Source organism: Electrophorus electricus, chromosome 11 (genome assembly GCF_041902795.1).
Source record: "Electrophorus electricus isolate QZ-2024a chromosome 11, ASM4190279v1, whole genome shotgun sequence".
NCBI lineage: Eukaryota > Metazoa > Chordata > Actinopteri > Gymnotiformes > Gymnotidae > Electrophorus > Electrophorus electricus.
The window spans coordinates 699,750-717,500 of record NC_137507.1 but is presented as its reverse complement, the minus strand read 5'-3'; the positions used below and the strand labels follow the sequence as shown (position 1 = coordinate 717,500).

General features: G+C 40.6%; 2 protein-coding genes across 4 annotated transcripts in view; both read left to right on the top strand.

Annotated features, from left to right (window-relative positions):
- The window catches only part of sh3bgr (SH3 domain binding glutamate-rich protein), an 11,254-nt gene extending 8,755 nt beyond the window's left edge, over positions 1-2,499 (top strand). For both annotated transcript variants that reach the window (XM_027022279.3, XM_027022278.3), the window contains 3 exons: positions 335-358; positions 751-805; positions 1,455-2,499. In XM_027022279.3, coding sequence (XP_026878080.2) covers positions 335-358; positions 751-774 — 48 coding nt within the window. In that variant the 3' untranslated portion in view covers positions 775-805; positions 1,455-2,499. The remainder of the gene's footprint in view (positions 1-334; positions 359-750; positions 806-1,454) is intronic.
- A 67-nt stretch (positions 2,500-2,566) lies between these two features.
- On the top strand, positions 2,567-8,718 carry igsf5b (immunoglobulin superfamily, member 5b). Of its 2 annotated transcripts, none has more exons than XM_081723971.1 (4): positions 2,567-2,881; positions 4,632-4,684; positions 4,972-5,216; positions 6,481-8,718. In XM_081723971.1, exons 1-4 carry the CDS (start codon positions 2,828-2,830, stop codon positions 6,843-6,845), a joined length of 717 nt encoding a protein of 238 aa, XP_081580097.1. In that variant the 5' UTR covers positions 2,567-2,827; the 3' UTR covers positions 6,846-8,718. The 2 variants fall into 2 exon arrangements, with proteins under 2 accessions (XP_081580097.1, XP_081580096.1); XM_081723970.1 differs by having other exon boundaries at positions 3,274-4,684; positions 4,896-5,216.
- Positions 8,719-17,751: the final 9,033 nt, after the last annotated feature.

Below are 17,751 nucleotides of genomic sequence, written 5' to 3'. Positions count from 1 at the left end.
ATAGGCTTTATCATGGTGTTGCACAGGACATATTTAATTAACACCGGCCAGTGAAAAACACAGCGGAACTTGTGTGCTTATTCAAAGACAAACTGCATTTTGAAGATGAAGTTGTGCTACACACTCAGGCAGCCACGGCCTGAAATATTTTCACAGTTATATTGATTTGTGGTTGGATTTATGTACCATCAGTAGCATCATCCTAAATGAAGAAGCCGTTGAGAAAAGTTTGCAAGGATGTAATGAGGATCTCTCACTATTCCACCATCTCCTCATGTTCATTTTAAACCTGTTCTGTCTTCTCTTCCTTCTCTCCACATGCTCTCTCTTCCAGGGAGAAGAGGACTTGGTGTCTGAGGTAACGTGTGTGAGTGTGTGTGTGTGTGTGTGTGTGTGTGTGTGAGTGTGTGTCTGAGTGTGTGTGTGTGTGTGAGTGTGTGTGTGTGTGTGTGATTGTGTGTGTGTGTATTTGTGATTGTGTGTGTGTGTGTGTGTGTGAGTGATTGTGTGAGTGTGTGTAAGTATGTGTGTGATTGTGTGTGTGAGTGTGTGTGAGTGTGTTTTAGGTGTCTAATTCTAATCCACATTGCTCATGCTGTCTGATGTCTTCACTTATTCTGTCAGCGCTACTTGTCACATAATTTATCCGATAATCCATCAACATATTTTAACAGAAACCCAGTCTACTATAAACATGGTAGACCTCGTATATTATTGTGCAAATTAAAGCTTTATTATTTTCTTTCATAGGAAGAAGAGGTAGAAGAAGACTAGTTTTCTGGCGCAGAGGATAAACGCGATCAAGGTGTGCAACCGTCCTTCTCTAGTCCCACCACTAGATGGAGCCAGAGGAGATCGCTGATATGAAGCAGGCATTTGCTTTCATGGCCGGTTTCATAGATTATTCTTAAAGCTTTGTGGACAGATTCCCAAACCCACAGTCAGCCTAAACCGAGATTTAAAAGAATTATTTTCAGTGGCTGACTATTGACATTGCGATTTCATCCAAGTTTAGTCTTAATTTGTGTTCTGAAAACTGCTCCATAACATATCATTCTCAAACAGGGAAAGGCAAGTTTATTAGTGTAGCACGTTTCAAGTACAATGGATATTCAAAGTGCTTAAACCAATAATGCAATTCTATAAGCTATAATATCTGATACTCTATACGTTTAATGGCGAATCACCACTGACATTGCAATTTAGTTCAAGACCAAATTTAAAACGTGTCCAGAAAACTCACTCATGAAATGGAGTTGAATTTGATACGTGGCATCTGAGATGCTTGATACTAAAAGCGTTTTAATTAGGAAACTAATTAATTAAGCATATTAAGCAAAGATTAATTAAGCAAACAGGTCTCTGTGCAGTCTTATCATTCCTGTACAGATTATGTAGTTTTTGTGTTGGATGTCAGCTTCACACAGTCATGCACACTCTTCCTGCCCTTTCAGCTTGGCTGACCTCCGACACTGGGGATGGAAACGTGTTCCAGGAGAAAACCTTCAAATGGACAAATTCTGAAAACTCAATCTAGGCGTGGACATTACCAGAGCTGCACAATTCAGCTTCAGAAAGTTCAGAAATTTCTCACCACTCATGTTGTTGCAAGTTCTCTACAGCCAGGTAGAATTAACCAGTAAAGTGTGATGGGAATGCAGAATGATGGCAGGACTTGGACTTGTTGAATCTGAATTTTACTCCTCTGACATAAATAAACCTGAAATAAAGCATCAGTTAACCTTTTTAGCTACCTTTTAGTTTTTTTTTTTGTTTTTTTGTTTTTTTACAATGATGAAGACAACACAAGCAGATTTTGTAATATTTATATCAGGCACTGACATTTTTTGTCTTACGTAGGGTTTATGACCTAAACACAGACCACCTCAGTGCGCATTTGAGATCCAGAAGCTCACTAACAGCGTCGCTAGATGCCTTTTCGTGTCTGTTTCTTAAGGAGCTGTTTGTTTTAGAGGGCTTTGTTGCATGTGCTACATTGATACTACAACTGTAGAAGGTCCTACGGTCTCTCTCTACGTAGTACCTGTTCTGCTGACACAAGTCTTGGTTGTAGATCATTGGCTGGTTTATCCAAGCAGAGATTGTGCAAGTTTTCCAGAGATTGTTCCAGAGTCCTGATGTAGAGTGCACAGTGTTGAAGACTGTTCTGTTTAAAATGTGTCTTAATCTTTGTGTGAAAAACCATCACTAATAGTGTCCTCTCCTCACTCGGTTTGATCTAATGCGTTTAATGGATCCGTTGAATGGATGCACTGTTCTCATTAGTCACATGAAAACCGAAAGCACTTTTTTAATGTAGACAGAAACCGAATGATTGAAAATAATCCAATGCTATTAAACAAGCATGCAGTGTCATGCAGGAAAATATGTTTGCTTCATTAATTACTGTCCTTTCAATACAAGACAGACCCATACCGAGACAGGATGGTGTACATATAAGAAACAAATGTATATTAAAAAAAAATATCCCAGTGGAAACTGTGTCTGTGTGTGTGTGTGTGTGGGGGGGGGGGGGGGGGGGGGGGGCATCTGACTATGCAAAACTCATTATGTTACAGTAGTTCAAGGACAAATCCAAGCAGTATGAAGGTGCTTCTAACAGAACGGTTCTCTTAAGAAGGGGAGACTCAGGTAATGTCACCATTTAGAAAGAGACAGTTCAGAGGGATAGTTGTTCCTGGTTGGGGCAAGTCATGAGTTTGTTTGTCGTGGGCCAAGGTTGGGAAGAACTCTTCTGTCTAGTTAATATTTACCAGGCCTGTTCAGGCTAATACAGTCCCACACAGACAGGCACAGATGCAGCATAATGACACTCATGGAGGTGATCTTAAATCTGATCCTATATGAAAGGATAATTAAGGTAAGAAACATTTATTAAAGTCTGTATAAAAATGACAACAGTGTTGGTCTGTGTGTTGGTGAATACATTAACGTGGTAGTGTTGGTCTGTGCATTGGCAAATACATGAGCATGGCAGTGTTGGTCTGTGTGTGGGAGAATATATTAACATGACAGTGTGGGTCTGTACATTCATGAATACATGAATATAGCAGTGTTGGTCTGTACATTCATGAATACATGAATATAGCAGTGTTGGTCTGCGTTGGTGAATACATTAACATGGCAGTGTTGGTCTGTCTGTGTTTGGTGAATACATTAACAAGGCAGTGTTGGTCTATGTGTTGGTGAATATGTTACCAAGGCAGTGTTGGTCTGTGCCAACATTCAGGTGGTATTTCATTCTTCTCTCAGGTGGTGTTTGATTCTTCTCCCAGGTGGTATTTGATTCTCCTCCCATGTGGTATTTGATTCTCCTCCCAGGTGGTATTTGATTCTTCTCCCAGGTGGTGGTTGATTCTTCTCCCATGTAGTATTTGATTCTCCTCTCAGGTGGTGTTTGATTCTCCTCTCGGGTGGTGTTTGATTCTTCTTCCAGGTGGTGTTTGATTCTTCTCCCATGTGGTATTTGATTCTTCTCCCGGGTGGTGTTTGATTATTCTCCCAGCTGGTGTTTGATTCTCCTCTTAGGTGGTTTTTGATTCTTCTCCCAGGTGGTATTGTCATTATTGAACATTCTTGAACATTTTAGCCTTTATTCTACAGTATTTTTATCAGTGCAACAAGAGCTCACTTAGGAATTAGATTTCTGACTGATATTGTAATGTCTGTGCAAACTAATGAACACTTCTAATGTGCCAATATTAATAAGCTCACAGAATTAACCATAAAAGGACATTAACACCCACCCTAACAATTATGAGGAATTTTTTTCTGGCTTTAAAATATTCCATCATGGTTTTTGGCACTATGCTCTGTCTACACTCTCCTGTGATTGGTAGACCCCACTATCCCACAGGCTTTGCCATGCTTTAGTTTGGTTTACCTTGTTTCACCATACGTTAACATTCTTTACCAGACATTTCTATACTTGATTTCTCATTAATACACCTAGTGGAAGAAAAAGAAACCCTAAAAATTAAATTTTGTTTCTGTTATTAATCTAGACTAAGCCCAAACCTAATAATCACACTCATATTCAGGAAATCTTAAAGGCCACCTAAATCATTACACAGTGAGAAGTGCCAGTATTTCTGCAGCATGTTACAATGACCTAACATGGTAGAATAACTTAACATGGTACAATGGCCTAACATGGTACAGTAACCTAACATGGTACAATAACGTAACATGGTACACTGGCCTAACATGGTACAATAACCTAACATGGTACAATGGCCTAACATGGTACAATAACCTAACATGGTACAATGGCCTAACATGGTACAATAACCTAACATGGTACAATGGCCTAACATGGTACAATGGCCTAACATGGTACAATAACCTAACATGGTACAATGGCCTAACATGGTACAATAACCTAACATGGTACAATGGCCTAACATGGTACAATAACCTAACATGGTACAATGACCTAACATGGTACAATAACCTAACATGGTACAATGGCCTAACATGGTACAATAACCTAACATGGTACAATGGCCTAACATGGTACAATAACCTAACATGGTACAATGACCTAACATGGTACAATAACCTAACATGGTACAATGGCCTAACATGGTACAATGGCTTGACTGCTTCAGGGGAAACAAGCATGGAATTCTCCGGATAGCTGTTCTGGCACATCTGATTCAAGGTGAGTGTTCAGGTCATCTGCTACAGCGAGGTCCCATGTGCTGCTATAGGAGTGTTACAGGCAGAGGAGCTTCATGCATTTCTAACAGTATATGTTTTATAATCCATGGGATTCACCTTAGAAGTAAAGGCATCTGAATTAATCCAATGTCACTAAGTCCTAAAGCCAGTTGTTGATTTATTCTGAGCTTCATCACATCTCTCTCTCGCAGTTGTGGTGTCCACAATGGCAATGGAACCAAGGAATGTAACAGCTCTGTGTGGCACCTCCGTGTGTTTCAACTGCAGCTCCAACGAGGACTGGGATGCGAAGGTGTGGCAGCTGAACAGAAGGTCACTACTAGCTGTCTGTGTGGAGCACAGCCCTCTGGGATGCAATGACGATGTCTGTGTGGTGAACCACACCACCTGGGCTGGCTCTGTGTGGGAGTTTGTTCTGAGTAGTCCCGAATTCACTCCTGCTGTTCAGGAGGTTGCCTGTGAACTATTGCCTTCTATGGACAAGAGGAAAACTGCAGATTTATTTGTGAAAGGTAAATCCTTTACAAATCTCTCCTTCTGACCAGGAAAGGTGAATAATAGAATAGACCATTCTGTTCGGTTCCATGGTCGTGGGCCAAGGTTGGGAAGAACTCTTCTGTCTAGTTAATATTTACCAGGCCTGTTCAGGCTAATACATTCCCACACAGACAGGCACAGATGCAGCATAACGGCACTCATGGAGTTGATCTTAAATCTGCTCCTCTGTGAAAAGATAATTAAGGTAGGTGGTAGTAGACACATAATAGTAGATCAATAATTAGATATTTACAGATTTACAGCTTTTCTTTACAGTAGGGTTTTGCTTATTAAAGAAATGCACCAGAACAAGCATAAATATCTGCTGTGGGACAGCCAGGTTTCTATATTCTTAGATCAACCATCAAGCAGACTGTCTTCTCCAGAACTCCAGGCTGAGAAGTGTCATTCCCCTATAATTGGACCTTCTGGTCCCCGTTTTTAAATACAGGGATTTTTGACATTTTAAAATCGACTCTACTTTGCCAGGGCATTGTACCTGTTTTCAAAGTAATATTGAAAAGGCATGTTAATGCCAACACCTCCAGCTGAGTTTTATCCACTCCTGATGCCTTGCCAACATGCCACTGCCATGGTGATGTCATCCACAGAAATGGAATGTGAGTCGCTGTAAGTTTCAGGCAGTGCATCCTAAGATAAGGGCAAGCCCACTGAAGAGTTCTTCCAGCACTCAACAATACCCCCAACAGAGGGCAGCACTTCCCCACCCCTGCTGCTAATACCAGTAGGGGTATGTAAATCCACTTGTGGGTTAATGAACAACTCTGTAGGTGTTTATTTAGTGATGGGGGTTTGGTTGTGTACTTCCAGAGAGCACAGGGCCATACCAGATCCCAGATCAGAATAGGCTGAAGAAGCAATTTTTACAAAGATAAAGAGCAACTAATTACTGAGCTGTCAATGCAGGTTCCTCTCTCTGTCATGTGTTGTTCTCTTGTGCGGCTAAGATGGATGATATGGCCCAGGTTCAAAGTCCACCTAATCACCTAATACACACATGCACAGACAAACACACACATAGACACGCGCACACAAAATAAGTAAATAAATAAATACAAATACTTTATATCTATATAAATACAGATGTTTTAATCTATGTAAATACAGACTTTGTATAAATACAGATAATTTAGCATAAAATGTAAAAATGCATGTAATGTAAATTATTGACATTACATAACGTGTTAGAAATGCATACTGAAATCTGTTCTCGTCTAGAAAAAGGAACCGTCATGATATTGGATGGAAACGTGTCTGCCCAGCAGGGGGCGCTCCTCACCCTGCAGTTCCAGGGAGAAGGCTGGCATCCCGTCCCCACTGTGGCCTTGACTATCACCAGCACCAGTGTGGAGAGCAGTGGATTCAACACCAGCAGTGTTCAGGACTGCACAGGACTCCTCAACTTCACCAGCGTCCTGAGTGTAAGGGTGGAGGGGTGTAGCTGGGTGGAGCGTCTGGTGTGTGTGTCTGCACTGCCCACGCCACGGAGAAGCATTGCCTCTGTGTGTACAGGTACAACCAGGATGGGGACCTGGTTTTTGAGGCAAATAAAAGAAAAGAACACAAATAAAAGTAACGTTTAAGAAATAAAGAAAAAGTTTAAGAAAAAAGAAAACCATAAAAGTTCACTATGTAGCACTATGTAGCATTCGCAAGTCATTTAAAATCCCATCAGACAAACTGGAGGAGCGTCTGTGAATTGATGAGGTGTGTAGGAATGGCCGTTACCGTTACCTGCTTTATCTCTGTCAGCTTTACCAGGCTGTGTTGGGTGTGATGGTTTCTGAGCTGAAGTTGTCTGGTAAACCAGTTCAAATGGACAGTCAGCTCTGGGAAGTCCTGCTGGTGTTAGATGAAGCTTGTTGATGTTGTCTGTAGGAAACACAGGTTCACAGGCTGCGTGAAAACTTCAGACATATCCAGAATGATGTCTGATTCTGAGGATGATTCCAAATGACAGACAATCAAGTAATAATAAACTGAATATCCAAAATTATGCAGACTTTTCAAATTAGAGGTAGAAAACACCATAGACATATAATTACAGCATACTATTATTATATAAGTACTTTATACTATTATCACATAATTACAGTACACTATAATTTAATGCACCCAGTATTTAAAAATATTGTAAATAAATAAAATATATAATTTGGTGTCTGATTTAAATTAAGTTCTACACTGGTACCATTACAATGACAACTGATTCTAAACCTTTGATCAGTAGTGGATGTCTACTGGATGTTTTGCTATTTTTGCTTGTGAGTGTTATGGTCCTTAATATATGAACCAACTAATTATTGTAATTATGTTAATTACAGTAATTATGGTAATTATGCTTATTATAGTGTTATATAATTATGCTTATTATAGTAACGAAGACCAGCCACTTCAGGTGTGCTGTACACTGGGGTATGTATTAAGACTCTGCTGTGGACTATAAACAGCCGCCTGGTATTTATTTACATTAATTTAATTTACTTAAGGAAGAAGTTAATTAAATGTTGATTGCCAGTCAGCCATCTTAGCTGAATTATTCAAATATTTGAATATTTTATGTCCGCATTACTAATTGAATGGTGTTCTGATGTGTAGAGCCTCCAGAACATGACAGTGCAGTAGTGATCGTGGTTGCCGTGACAGTGTGCACCATTGCTCTGCTCGCACTCCTCACTCTGCTCTTCTTCTGCATGCGCTCACACGTAGGTAACAAACCCCAACCCCTTCTCTCTTAGGCTTATGAAACCATGATCTTTACCTGCAGTACCAGAGCTGCCTGCAGGTCGTGCTGTCCTCAGCTCCTCCATGCCCCACCCTCACCCCTCAGCCAGGCCCTCCTCAGACTGCCCAGGCCAGTGTCAACAGGGAACAGGGGACGGATCTGCTAGCAGTAGGGGTGGGGCTAAACTGAGCCACCAGCAGCTGGGGTGTGGCTAAACTGCACAGGGGGAGGGACTGAACTACTGGCTTGGCCTGGGTACCACTTTCAGTGAAAGCATTTCAGCAGCAGCTTACAGTGCCACAGGAGGTGGGGCATTATGGAGGTCTGTTTAAGATTACTGGTGGATTTGTGATTTTTTTCTCTTTTTGTTGAGCTTGATATATTAAGGCCATACACACATAGATGCTTTTATGAGCCACAAACACATTTTTAATATATGGGTCCATATACCTCAAGATTGCTCTGAGACTTACAGATTACTCTGTGAAGCTGACAGGTCAGAAGAGTTTTTACAATCTTGGCTGTGTAAAACTGCACTAGTGGTTGAGAAGCTTGGAGAAGCATCACAACCTTGAAAAACTGAAGTGTTTGCATCTTAAAAAATAAGTTACATGTTTCTCTGTGCCACAAAATAAAAGCTTTCTATTTGAGTCATTTTCTTATCTTTTCTTCCAGAATTCAAGACATGCAATGATGGAATTAAGTAACACTTGTGTAAAACAAAAACAGAATGATATGCACTATATAGCTCTGGTCTAGTTTATAGTATTAGGCTAAAGTAAAAACTGCCTAGTAACTAATTTATGTAGTTGACGTTGTGGTCATAGGATGGTGGTATGGTCCGGAGTGTGGTGACGTCGTCCAGGTCTGGAGTGTGGTGACGTCATCCAGGTCTGGAGTGTGGTGACATAGTCCAGGTCTGGAGTGTGGTGATGTCGTCCAGGTCTGGAGTGTGGTGGTGTAGTCCAGATCTGGAGTGTGGTGATGTCGTCCAGGTCTGGAGTGTGGTGACGTAGTCCAGGTCTGGAGTGTGGTGACGTAGTCCAGGTCTGGAGTGTGTTGACATAGTCCAGGTCTGGAGTGTGGTGACGTCATCCAGGTCTGGAGTGTGGTGATGTCGTCCAGGTCTGGAGTGTGGTGGTATAGTCCAGATCTGGAGTGTGGTGACGTAGTCCAGGTCTGGAGTGTGGTGATGTCGTCCAGGTCTGGAGTGTGGTGGTGTAGTCCAGATCTGGAGTGTGGTGACATAGTCCAGGTCTGGAGTGTGGTGACGTAGTCCAGGTCTGGAGTGTGTTGACATAGTCCAGGTCCATAGTGTGGTGACGTCGTCCAGGTCTGGAGTGTGGTGGCGTCGTCCAGGTCTGGAGTGTGGTGGCGTAGTCCAGGTCTGGAGTGTGGTGGCGTAGTCCAGGTCTGGAGTGTGGTGGTGTAGTCCAGGTCTGGAGTGTGGTGGTGTAGTCCAGGTCTGGAGTGTGGTGGTGTAGTCCAGGTCTGGAGTGTGGTGGTATAGTCCAGATCTGGAGTGTGGTGACGTAGTCCAGGTCTGGAGTGTGGTGATGTCGTCCAGGTCTGGAGTGTGGTGGTGTAGTCCAGATCTGGAGTGTGGTGACATAGTCCAGGTCTGGAGTGTGGTGACGTAGTCCAGGTCTGGAGTGTGTTGACATAGTCCAGGTCCATAGTGTGGTGACGTCGTCCAGGTCTGGAGTGTGGTGGTGTAGTCCAGGTCTGGAGTATGGTGACGTAGTACAGATCTGGAGTGTTGTGTTGTAGTCCAGATCTGGAGTGTGGTGGTTTGGTCCAGGTCTCAGAAAACTAAAATGCAAATCAACAGTCACATCACAATTATTAAAACAATTACACAAACATGCAAGGCATCAATAAAAGAACCAGGTTTAGTTAATATACTGACAAGAAAAATAAATACATTATCTTATGACATATAATAGGCTGATTACCGATACAGACACACAATAGGCTGATTACAGATTTCTAGCTAAAAACATTGTTATACAGCTATACGTAGGCTGTGGTATATAAAAAAAGGCAATGAACTTTATTAACCTAATTACTTCTTAAAAGTAGAAATTGAACAAAAGCATTTCAAAGCTATTTGAGTAAAAAGGTGTTTGACACTTGGGAAGCATTGTGGTGGTGGAGCCTTTGCTGTCTTTACCTCTCCTGGTTTCTAGTCTGGAGGACCAGGACACTGGGAAGAACTCAGGAAGAGACCACAGAGGGAAATGGTAACCTGGGATACCGCCATGAAAGTGAGTAAGATCAACAAAAAGTTTATCATACCAGCCGATTTACATGAGCAAAGCAGAAGCGACCGATGCACACATCAGTGCGGTCAAGATCATGTGAACTTCATGTGAACATCATCTGAACGTCATGCTCTACTGGGTTTGTGTACAGCCTGTAGCCAGTAACAGTGCGGTTTTCTGGCAGCAGTTTGTGAGTTTGTCAGAAACACTCACCACCCAGACCATAAGCCGGCTAACTAGCTAAACTCCTATCTGGCATGTGGAATGAGTGCATGTCCAGGTGGGGCTGCATCTCTGTCAGCAGGTTCTGGGCCAGTGTGGCGTACGGACGTTGACGCGCCTGCTGGCAGCAGTCTGAAGGTAAGAAAAGCCTCCTGTATTATTCAGGCCACTTTGGCACTGGTGCTGTGAGACTGGTGAGGACAGGACACAATGTCTCACTTCAGATGGGGAGCGAAAGTTCAGCTCAGTGTTCAAATCAAATGTCAGGTCAAATGGTCAAACAGCTATGTCAAAGATTTTATTCTAATATCCTTGTGCTGTAACCACTCTAAATTAGGTGAGCAACACTGCCATATCCTTATTATGCCTTATTAATTTGTAACACAAAAATGTAAGGATCACTGCTTCCTAATCCTACTTTCAGCATAACAGCTAATAAAACATTTTTATTGTTATGTTATCATAAATTATCAGAAATAACTGTGTAAACTAAACATGCAACATGACTAAAGTTGAGTAAAGTTGCTGTGCTGCTTTGCAGCATTTCCAGTTAATGCAGGGTGGGGGATGTGATCATCAGGGTAGTGTTTGCTACAGAAACCCCAACAACAGCCTGAACGTGATGGTAGACCCAGGCCTTGTCTCTCATTATCATCCCAAAGGCCAGATCTGTATGTTCATGCCCACAGCTTGGTTTAATAGCATCTTAAGTATGCACAGTGTGCATTTTCAGATACAAAATATATTTTAAAATAGGTCTTTTAGAAGCAGATGATAAAATAAAATAGCTTTATTACTGTCAGCACATTGTGTTTCTCTCATAAATGTCACATTCTGTTAAACATAAATTTCACCAACAGATTAATTCAGTGTAAGAAATATTAGGCATGTGGTGCATGTTTACTTTATGTCGTTATTACAGGAGCTAGAGTTTAGTAACTTTGTACTGTTATTAAGGACATTGTTTTTCTTTTTGTGGTATTAGAAGTTATGTTGGGAGGAGGATTTAACAAGCTCTAAAGTAAAGCCATCAAGCCCAGCACTGTTTGTGCCAGGTTCCTGATATCAGTTACATCACATCACATGAGCCCATAGTGGAGAGTGGGACTGAATACCTCAGCATCCAGAGGAGAGGTTTGACCCTGCCACAAGAACTACAGCCACGTGCCTGCTGACCACGGGACAGACTGGAAACTCTGGATAGGATCCCAGGAAGAACTTCTGCCCATAACTATGAGATTCCAGTTCCTATCCACAATTTCAGACCATACGTTATCACAAGAGACACAGGCCTGTGTTCATTTTAAACACATAATCTAACTCTAATCCAATCTAGTCTAATTTAATATAATCTAGTCTACTGTAGTCTAATATAATCTAGTCTAATTTAATCTAATATAGTCTAATATAGTCTAATCTAGTATAGTCTAATCCACTCTAATCTAGTCTAATCTAGTCTAATATACTCTAGTCTAGTCTAATCTAATCTAATCTAATCTCACTTTATATATTTTAAAGTCTTTAAGGGTGGAGATTCTCTGTACAGATGATGTCTCTCTACATTGGACGAGGAAGACTGAACCAGTTTTTATGCTCATATGCCAAATCATTTTGTCTCACAAATATTTTATAAAAAACAATATTGTTTTTGAACTACTACATGTATTATTTATTTATTTTGTTTATTTATTTATTTTTTTTACAAAAAATTGTAATTGTAGTGCAATCTTTACATTTGATTTTAGGAATTTTGTCATGAGTCACGATATACTTATGTCATGATATACTTATCTGTATATAGAGTGTACTTTCAGTCACTAAGGACCTTTTTGTGTAACCAGTTATTTTAGTTTTTGATTTTGTACAGCTTTTACATTTCAATTACACTAAAATCCTAAATATGCTTTATATATTCATTCTGAATGGGGGATTGTTATACTCACTTAGTGAACATGTTAACATTTTGCATTATTACCATTACCATGTAAAATCAGTCATTTGTCTTGTATGTTACATAGAAATTAAAGGCTGTTGCAAATTATATGAATTTTCTTTTCATTCTTTTTTATATCTATATATATTGATCTTCTTTCAAACATGGTGTTTTCATTTGAAATCACTGACAGTAACATTTCCTTACATCACTTTCAACTGAACCACAGAAGCAGTAGTGGGAATGTTAAATGACTGTCCTGACGATATTAGAATTACATGCTAATGTAACACAGATCGAAACCTCCTGAAACATAAAGCAACAGGAAACAGATCCTCTAGGGCACAGCACCACTACAGGGTTCTGGGACGCTGGGGATGCATTCTGGGAAATAAAAAACAAACAAATGAAAATATGATAGACAAATTGCAGTCATTCATTGCAATTGATTTGTTAGATTGGTTCTTCTGTAACTTTTAATGCCTTGAGCAATGTAGCAGTAGGTCACAAAAGAACAACGTTAGAATTCTCCAGTGAAAGTGAAAAGCAGACAGGACAAACTGAAATGTATTTTTCTTTTATTTCCCCATGAACTTGACATCTTAACAATCTGTCAGTCCATCCCTGAACAAAATGCCATGTAATGAATCAATTAGGCAGGGTACTTATTAGAGGCCTGTTATACAGAGCATGGGGCTATTACCTGACCTGGCCTTTTATGGTCACTGGTCCATGACAGTGTCGCCTTTCCTTTGACACTCGTGCTGCATGGGTTTTTAGTTGCAGCATGAGGAACCCAATTCTAACGGCAGACTGCAGCTGTTCAGAGTCACCTGCAATACTTATCACGTACTTGGAGACAACATATCTAAAGTGACTATGTCTTAATATGCAGGAATACATTTTTATTAATATGCATCAAATATGTAGAAGATAATGCACTTTCAGGTTTTACAGGTGTTTGAAACAAACCTAAATACTTCCTGGACTTTATTAAACTTTCTCACCATTTGTTCTGGCATGATGCCACAGTTGCACTTTGTCCAGTGCTGCTCATGGCAACCCTGATAACTTAACACCTCTCATCTGCAGTGGAAAGCCAATACCCACTAAAGTGTCGTCTGCACTCTGACTGTACTGATGTACCTATGCACCTAACTCAGTGTCACTGACCGCAAATAAGGTCCCATGCTATGACTCATCTAGATTTAGTTAAGGCTGATTACTGCTTTTTAGAAATATAAGAGACATGAGTTAAGAGTTTGTTCTTTGCACTGAGGTGCAGATAATTATGCCTCTGTCATATCTTACGAACACAACAGCTGATTAACTTGGTTTAACTTAAAGCAAAGAGGGAAAGTGAGGACACGGACACTTAACCCTGGTGCAGGACACTTAACCCTGACACAAGTGTCCTGACACAGGACACTTAACCCTGGTGCAGGACACTTAACCCTGACACAAGTGTCCTGACACAGGACACTTAACCCTGGTGCAGGACACTTAACCCTGACACAAGTGTCCTGATACAGGACACTTAACCCTGACACAAGTGTCCTGACACAGGACACTTAACCCGGGTGCAGGACATTCAACCCTGACACAAAGTGTCCTGATACAGGACACTTAACCCTGACACAAGTGTCCTGACACAAGTGTCCTGATACATGACACTTAACCCTGGTGCAGGACACTTAACCCTGGCACAAGTGTCCTGACACAGGACACTTAACCCTGGAACAGGACATTTTACCCTGGTGCAAGACACTTCACTCTTGCACAGGACACTTAACCCTGGTGCAGGACACATTACCCTGGAACAGGACACAAACCAGGCACAGGACAGCACACATACCAGGAACAAACTTTAATCATTAAAAGCTTTAAGCATTAAAGACAAAAACATTAAAGAGGACGCACCCCTCTAATACTAAACAGTTCAGGGACATGAGGGCACTGTTCTGAAACTGCCACAAGATGAAGAAAGCAGCAACAGGCAGCACGGCCTTAAAGGAGCTGCAGCACACAGTGTGAAGGCTCTCTCCTGCCCCCTGTGGGTGGCCCTGTGTCTCTGCAGCTGGACCGTGTCTGCTGTGGAAATGGATGAAGTCTGCTGGTTATATCTAGTATGGTTATGTATAGTATGGTTATGTATAGTATGGTTATGTATGTATAGTATGGTTATGTATAGTATGGTTATGTATGTCTAGTATGGTTATATCTAGTATGGTTATGTCTAGTATGGTTATGTATGTCTAGTATGGTTATATCTAGTATGGTTATGTCTAGTATGATTATGTATGTCTAGTATGGTTATGTATGTCTAGTATGGTTATATCTAGTATGGTTATGTCTAGTATGATTATGTATGTTTAGTATGGTTATGTATGTCTAGTATGGTTATATCTAGTATGGTTATGTCTAGTATGAACAGCACAAAGCAGGACAGACAAGCACTCCAAAGGGTGGTACGTTCAGCAGAGTGCATCACTCATACGGAACTTCCTGACCTGCAGAGCATCTATTACAAGCGGTGCCAGACCAAAGCTAGGAGGATTGTGAAGGAGCCCACCCATCCCAACAATAGGCTCTTCTCTCTGTTGAGGTCAGGGAAGCGCTTTCTGTTGAGGTCAGGGAAGCGCTCCCTGAAGACCAAGACAGAGAGACTGAAGATGAGCTTCTTCCCACAGGCCATTCGGGCCCTGAATCAGGGAAACTGATAAACTGTGGGGACCACCACCACCATGTAACTGTAAATATGTCAATTGTAAGCTGGAACTGTACATTATGTACATACACTTATACATATCCATATATACATTGTACATTGTGTATATAAACATACTATACATATATTGTACAGACATTGTTAATCTATTTTGTATATATATAGATATATATTTCCCTATACACCCCTGTTTTTTCTCCTCAGTTTGGACAGAGCACTCTCCACCATTTCACTGCGAGTTATACTGTGCATGACTATGTATGTGACAAACCAAACTTGAACTTGAAACTTGAAACTTGATTATGTATGTCTATTATGGCTATGTATATCTTGTATGGTTATATCTAGGATGGTTACATCTAGCATGAGCATTTATCATTTACCACTGCCCATCATCTGACATTTGAGAAGTGATTAAGACATTTTAAATTGCTTACTAATTTCACAGTCTGATCATATGAAGGGAACAATATTAGCTTTCTACAGTAAAGACATTGTTGCTGCATTTCTTTTGTAAATTTTCTTGAATTTCTGTAGATGCTGAAGCTTCTGGTTTTCTATTGCACAGAAACAATGTGAAAGTCAGCAAATGCAGATCAGTTGAAATTTTGTCTTTCTACTGAGAAAACAAAGGACCCTTAACAGTAATTTGAATGTAATTACAGCATTAAAGTGATACCTTTTGACAGCTGGGTGTAATAAATCATTTGTATCATCCAAGGATTGAATCATATCTTTGCTAATTGCTCTCATTTAATTCTTCTAAAACATTTCACAATTTAATTTAATATTTTATGTCCGCATTTCAAATGTATAAAGACCAACATAAGTTCTGCTGGCACCACAACCTTTGAAGTGAGAAGTTCACAGCTGGGTTCCTTAAAGGTGAACTAATTTACTTGTGATTAGCCAATTAGATTAGTAAAATGTAATTAATAACTTAAAATTAGATAAATGTTTAGTGATCTGTAACAAGGCCCAGATCATTAGCTAGGATGTCTTTATCTCCTGGGCAGGGCCTCAGAGGTGAGAGAAGTTGAGTGTGACAGCAGACACTACTCTACAGAAATTAAACACTGCTTAAACACTGCGCTGCACTGATTAAACACTGCTTAAACACTACTTAAACACTGCTCTGCACTGATTAAACACTGTTTAAACACTGATCTACAATGATTAAACACGGATTAAACACTGCTCTACATTGCCTAAACACTGCTCTGCACAGATTAATCACTGCTCTACACTGCTTAAACACTGCTTTACACTGATCTACACTGCTTAAACACTGCTTTATACTGCTTAAACACTGCTTAAACTGTTCTACACTGCTTAAACACTGCTCTACACCGATTAAAGACTGATCTACATTGGTTAAACACTGCTCTATACTGATTAAACACTGCTCTACATTGATTAAACACTACTCTACACTGCACTGCAGTGTCTACCTGTGACAGTGTAACCAGAAAATGAGAACTGGAAGACAGAATGCGAACAGAATGAGGGCTTCCTGAAACACCAGTGTTAATCCACTCACATTTACTCATCTAACCAGCGAGAAGGCATTTGAATGGTGCTATGGCAACAAGGAATCCTTACTGAATTTTTAAATTTAAAATAAGCCTTTATTTATTTATTTGTTTACTTACTTATTTATTTACTTATGTATGTATGTATTTATTATTTAGCCAAAGAAGTGGTGGCTTTTTCAGGAAACTGAGTATGGTTGTAAATCTACTTTATCCCTGAAGCAACATGTTTAGGACATACACTGACAGATCATTAGCCATGAGGACGGCTGCCAGGGCTTTCACAATCAGCTCTGTGTATTTAAAAGTTTGTTGACTAATTGTCTAATAAATTGTCTTGTTCTCTGTACAGTTGTGCCATGTTTCCATCCAATAGCCTTTATCATGATTAGGCGATATCAATCTCTCTCTCTCTCTCTCTCTCTCTCTCTCTCTCTCTCTCTCTCTCTCTCTCTCTCTCTCTCTGTATATATATATATATATATATATTACTGTAGATGTGTAACGAAGTGCAATCCCATCGCGACTGATGCGGAATTCCACCTGTTACTGAGACCGGTAGACCCGTCTGAGAACAGAAGAACAAGCGTACAATCTACATATGTCCGTACACCTGGTAGCCCCGAGTCTTCAGCGTACAGAGGGTCGATGTTGCACAAATGCTGCTTTATTGTGAAACTGCCAAGCACTGGAGCAGCAACTGCACTGCTCGCTCCGCCAGCAGAGGAATGCGCGCACACGCGACGCTAACATTTATGAAGAGAAAATGTCCAGTCAAAATGTCGACATTGACAATGTCCAAACAGTGCCCTGTTACCAAGAGTACTGCAATATCCAGCCTTTTAGTCTAAATATATAAAATATTGAGACCAAAAGTTCCGCGCGCTTCAGAACGTAGCACCTACACGCAAAGCGTGCTGTACGCATTTAATATTAACCTCCAGAAAAAGCGGTTGCAAATGAGAACGAATCTGTCAGGTTACTTTAGTTTTTTTGGCTCAGATGAGAAGGAGATAAACGCAGTAAACGGAGAGGTGGCGTCTTTTGTGGAGCGCATTTCCTGCGCATTCCTATTGGTTTGGTGG